Here is a 5,487-nt window from a genome sequence, read left to right on the forward strand (position 1 = left end):
CGTTCTATAAACTCATTCAAGTGATATCGAACTCCACGAAAAGGAGAAATGATTCCTTTTCGACTACCGTAACCAGCATCACCAAGATAATATTTCCCTGCAAATTATAAAAACCCTATTACCATCTTTATGTAATAAGACATTTATATGTTTATTGCATATAATACATACTTTATTATATACCTTCTGGAATTTTTAGACCGTTAGATCTTGATAATGGATCACCTAAAACCCGTGAATCATGGACACTTCCTTCCCAGCCAGCTAAAACATATATAAACTTCAAATCAAAAGTTATAGCTGTTAAAACATTTTGTGTTGTTCCTTCTTTTCGTCCTCGAAACTTTCCTTAAATCTCAACAGGTACATTTGCAGGAATATAGATACCATCAATTGCTCCCAGACAATCCTATATAAACATGAAAAAATAATTTATAACCTTTTCTTCTGAATGTAATTAATTAAGTCATAAAAATATTGGTCTTGTTTTCATACCTTAAAATAAGGATATAATCTTCTATTATTCATTATCTCTGCTAGAATTGTATCATTAGGATCTTTGATAAGATGTTTGTATAACTTAAGAATTGCTTTTAAAACAATTCTAAAGTAACGATGTATAGTTTCAACAGACCTATAATATATACCACTAATAACCCAAAATCTTTTGTTTTGGCCTATAATTTGTAAGAACACAATTACACGCTTCCTGATAGACACATTTTGAGTTGATTGCAATAGGTTACGACTTGTGAGAACATCACATAATCTATATAATACAACAAGTTTCATACGAATTTGTTCAACGCAATGTTGATCACCTTGATTCAAAATGCTGTCGATATAGAATTCTTGTTGAGCAATTGCATGTATACATGGTTCTTTTGGTATATAAATTCTATTTGTTTCTTCTTCAATAATAGCTATCCCTGTAACTATCACAATTATAGCTGCTCCCATGCAAGTTGCATTACTTATCTTACTATCCATAACATGAAAGTGAAGTTTTCTGATAACAAAACCTAAAAATGTAAAGAAATAAATATTAAAAAAAGCATATAAAATACTTACACAATCAATACAATAAATTATGCTCAAAGAAGCTGACAATATACAATTCATAAGTTCATAATGATCAATAAGATCAATCATTTTAATTCTTAAAAATAATGTGATTATCGAATAATTAAATAAACATAAGTTTTGAAAATCACTTTGTATGCGGCAACACAACACATGATCGAGTTCATGGCTAGGTTCAATTCTATTCTATTTTTATTTGTTAGTTATAACCATGGAGATTGTTGAGTTTAAGCACTAATAGGTAGGCAAGGCTGATCCATAATATTTGTATGATAAAAAAACTAATCAACCCAATCATCAGTTACAAATTAGGAAGATATTATTGTTAATCTCTATTTTTAAAGGAACAATACCTACTTAAAGTTGTATTACATTATATTTCATTATGCTATTAAACATATAATTTATAACTAAAATTACAAATATAGTATAATTAGTTCTCATGATCTGTGTCGTATTCTACTACAACCACATGAACAAACTATAGCAGCCTATACCTTTGCTTTATAAAAAGACCCCATTGTTTTCTCTGTTCTCTCTCGCCTATCTCTAACTCTCTCCCATAACTAATTAAAGACATTATCTCATTCAGTTTCATTCCTCTGTCATTCCCATCATCATTCGGTTTCTTCTCTCATTCGGTTTCATTCCACTGTCATTCCCATCTCATTCGGTTTTTCATTCCCCTGTCAATCGGTTTCTCTTATTTGGTTTCTCAAATTCCCCTCTGATTCCCCTCATTCAGTTTCTAAAATTCCCCTCATTCCCCTGGGTTTTCTTGCCTATCACTGATCGTTCTCTCTCGCCTATCATTAATCGTTCTCTCTCGGTTGTCTCTCTTCCCCTACTCTCTCTCAGTTCTCTCTAACCATTCCCCTGTTCTCTAAAGAAGTAGGACACCATCACCATTCCCCTATTCTCTCTCTCTCAGTTCTCTCTTACCTATCACTGATCTGCTCCTCATCTCCAATTCTCATCCCTCTCTCACCCGACAATTTCCCCTCTTGTTTGCGTCACTCTCTTTATGCTGGATCCGGTGATTGGGAAACATGGTAGGGGCTGGTTGAGTCTTGTTTGGGGATTTTTATTTCTCTCAAGAAGTTGCCGAATATACAAGAAAAAATGTGTTTTTTATGGCTTGATTGTGATGAAATTGGTTGGGTTTTTCTGTGAGCATTTTTTACTGTGACGAGGAGATGAAGAAGGAAACTAGGTATGGGAAAAAAATTGATAGGCAGAAGATAAATTAAATAGAGTAATACAGGCAGAAGATAAATTAAACAGAGAAAATATATATAGTGTTTTTCGTAACAGACAAACAAGATCAAGGATTTTTAGCTATAATTCTTGCAGATCTAAAAAATACGAAGAAGATAAAATGAAGAAGATAAAAACATAAAGGAAATAATATAGAAAAATAATAGAGAAATTTGAGGGAAAAAATACCTGAAATGAAGAGTGTGATTCTCAAATCTTCTTACTTTTCAATTGTTTTTGGATGGAGATGCAGAGAGGGGTGCAGATGTGCTAGAAATTATCCTTACTAATTATTTCCCATGCCACCAAATGAACGAGTAGGACAGTCCAGAAGATAGACGGAGAACCATTTACAAGTTTCTGTTATAGCATTCAAGCAGGAAACTGAATAATCTTCTTCTTTGTTTGCTGGGCGTGTAGGAAAATTTGTGCAGAAAAATATTTTCCAGTTGAAGTGATGTCTGTGGCTCACTTTCCATCAACATTAGCGAGAGAAAAGAAAGGACAAGTGTACGCAGCTAATAGCTGGTGGTACTAAATCTAGAAGGTAGATATAGGATTCCAGGAAACTTTATTCCTTGTTTATGATCTGCTGATAAAGGAAAAGTATATTATTCCTAGCAAAACCAAAGCCCTGCAGTAAACAAATTGACAAGCCCCGCTTCAAGACTCAGGTTGATTCCTTCTCCTTCAATGAGGCAAGCCCATGGAAAGGACTAAGGGTAAGGAATTGAAGACATTTCTTCAAAATCAAGACAACGCCATTTCATAATGGAAGTAAAGAAAGACATATCAATCTGGCAGGAACAGCAACTATCTATTAAAATCACTGGATAAGACCAATTACTTGCATATATAATACAACGCATCTCTTCTTAGCTTAACAAGCTAGGGTGACTAATTTTCTCGTCCTGTTTTCTGAGCCGTCATAAGGCCATGGCTTCTGGAGCAAGCAAATCTGCTGCCTTCATGCTCTTAATCCTCAATATGGGGCTGTATTTTCTCATGATAGTAATCGGTTCATGGGCTATAAATCATGGGATTGTAAGATCTCGTGAAACAGGTGAATCAGATACCTTGCAGAGATATATATTTTCACTTATGGATTGAATTTTTCAAGAAACTACTGACTTATGTACTCATGCCTTACCTGTGTGAATCTATGCAGCGGCTATTTTGACAACCCCAGCACGCATATTTCCGATATACTTCCCAATGGGAAATTTGGCAACAGGTTTCTTCATCATTCTCTCCCTTCTTGCCGGCGTTGTGGGCTTCACCACCTCTGTTACTGGACTTCATAACGTTTTTCTCTGGAATGCTCCAAACTTACACGCAGCATATGCGTCTTCTCTAGCATCATTGTCACTCACCCTTCTATCCATGGGGTTGATGCTTATGCTCTCTCACTCTGTCTCTACTTAGAATCCTCCATTTTTGCTATCAAGCTCACATCGAATTTCAATTATTTCATGTTGGTTCATTCAAAGTTACCAAGCCTTTTCTCAATGTGCATTGCAGATTCGCATGCAAAGAGATCGACATAAGCTGGACAGATTCAGTCTTGGTATGTCTTTCTTTTTCCTTTGTGTGTGTGTGTGTGTTACAAGCAACGAGGGAAAGACTTTCTAACGGTGCATGGTATTGGATGTTGATGTTGATAAACAGCGTACTCTGGAAGTGGTGACAATAATTGTGAGTGGAACCCAATTATTGTGCACTGGTGCTATCCATGTTGGAGTTGAAGATATGGTCGCACGACAGAAGAACCAGGGAGGAAGAGTTTGATTGAGCCTTCGATTTGAAGCCTGGCAACATGTTCTGTATAAAAACACATATGTGGTAATAAATTAAATTGGATATGACCAGTGAGTGAGTAAATCATGTATTTCTTTTGTTGAGAATCTGTATGCAAGTACATTTATTTTCTTAATTGGATTATGAAATGAAATTTATATACATGATGTTGTTACTATAAAGACGAGAGATTCCACAATTCTAATTAATGCCCCAAATCACGCAGATGGGACATAAGATGATGAGGTTTATAGGGTTATTTTTCATGTATTGATTGAGATGTTAATTAACAAACCTCCACGGTAGATACCTGAGAAACGCAATAAAGACACCTGACAGGGATGTTTTCTTTTGGGCACTGATTAGCATACGACAATTGGCACGTTAAGGAAGAGATAACGGTTTATTAGTTGGAAAATAATTTTTTTTTTTAAATAATTTTTTAAAAAATAAATAATTTTTTAATATTTAATAGAATGATAGAAAATAAATTTAAAAAATATTTTTTAATATTTGATTATATTATAAAAAATAAACTAAAAATAATATTTTAATATTTTAATATTTTTTTTTTTAAAAATTATCTAACATATATAAAATGTTTAATCACTTGCAATGAGATCTATGAAATATAAAGATGGATATTAATATATATTTTTTATTTATAAATGCTTAAAATAATTTTTTAGCAGTATTAAGAAAGCCAAATTAGTTAATGGTATTAAGTAAGAGTTAGATATTTGGATTTTTTTAGTATGAATATTTTTTTAGAGATAAATAAATATAAAAATATTTTGATGTATTTTTTGAATAAAGATTTTTTTTAAAAAAAAAAAGATATGGACAATTATCCCTTTAATATATATATCAATTAAGTATTGGAAAATAAATATACTCATCTTACATCAAACATTATCATGCATAAATATTAAGTTTTGATGTTATACACATACATATTAGTTCAAATTAACAAATTATACGCATATATATTAGTTCAAATTAACAATTATAAACATACTAAACCAAGTAAAACAGGTAAACATACTTGTCAAATAATAAATATAAATTTTTTTTATCTTTTCTAAAATCATCTTAGCAATTAGGCATATAGTAGTGTTGGTTCACAAAATTTTAAACTTGAATTTTCCTCAAATTAACATTTTTTTTATCATAAATGTTTTTGCCAGCATTTTATTTTGGACTAAGTGATCAAAAGTATCACCAGGAGCGATCTCCTCAAAGCCTTTAATTTTTATCACTTTTGTATATAGCTCATTAGCATTAATTTAATTTTTACTGAGGCTTTGAATTGCAAATGCTACATTTCCAATCTTTTTAGACAACTTTTCA

The 5,487-nt window shown here is 32.2% G+C and overlaps 1 protein-coding gene across 1 annotated transcript; it reads left to right on the forward strand.

The window, feature by feature from the left end:
* The first annotated feature begins 3,045 nt into the window (after nucleotides 1-3,045).
* On the forward strand, nucleotides 3,046-4,315 carry LOC105114241 (uncharacterized). Its single transcript, XM_011010731.1, has 4 exons — nucleotides 3,046-3,403; nucleotides 3,509-3,728; nucleotides 3,862-3,907; nucleotides 4,009-4,315. The coding sequence occupies exons 1-4, from the start codon at nucleotides 3,277-3,279 to the stop codon at nucleotides 4,126-4,128; spliced, it is 513 nt and encodes a 170-aa protein (XP_011009033.1). The 5' UTR covers nucleotides 3,046-3,276; the 3' UTR covers nucleotides 4,129-4,315.
* The last annotated feature ends 1,172 nt before the right edge of the window (nucleotides 4,316-5,487 follow it).

This window comes from Populus euphratica, unplaced genomic scaffold (assembly GCF_000495115.2).
Source record: "Populus euphratica unplaced genomic scaffold, PopEup_1.0 scaffold502.1, whole genome shotgun sequence".
In the NCBI taxonomy this organism is placed as follows: Eukaryota; Viridiplantae; Streptophyta; class Magnoliopsida; order Malpighiales; family Salicaceae; genus Populus; species Populus euphratica.

Bases quoted from the DNA above. Each gene is read 5' to 3' on its own strand.
- LOC105114241 (XM_011010731.1), top strand. From the start codon at position 3,277: ATGGCTTCTGGAGCAAGCAAATCTGCTGCCTTCATGCTCTTAATCCTC. The intron at 3,404-3,508 runs GTGAATCAGATA...GAATCTATGCAG, and splicing joins TGTAAGATCTCGTGAAACAG to CGGCTATTTTGACAACCCCA. The intron at 3,729-3,861 runs GTTGATGCTTAT...TGTGCATTGCAG, and splicing joins CTCACCCTTCTATCCATGGG to ATTCGCATGCAAAGAGATCG.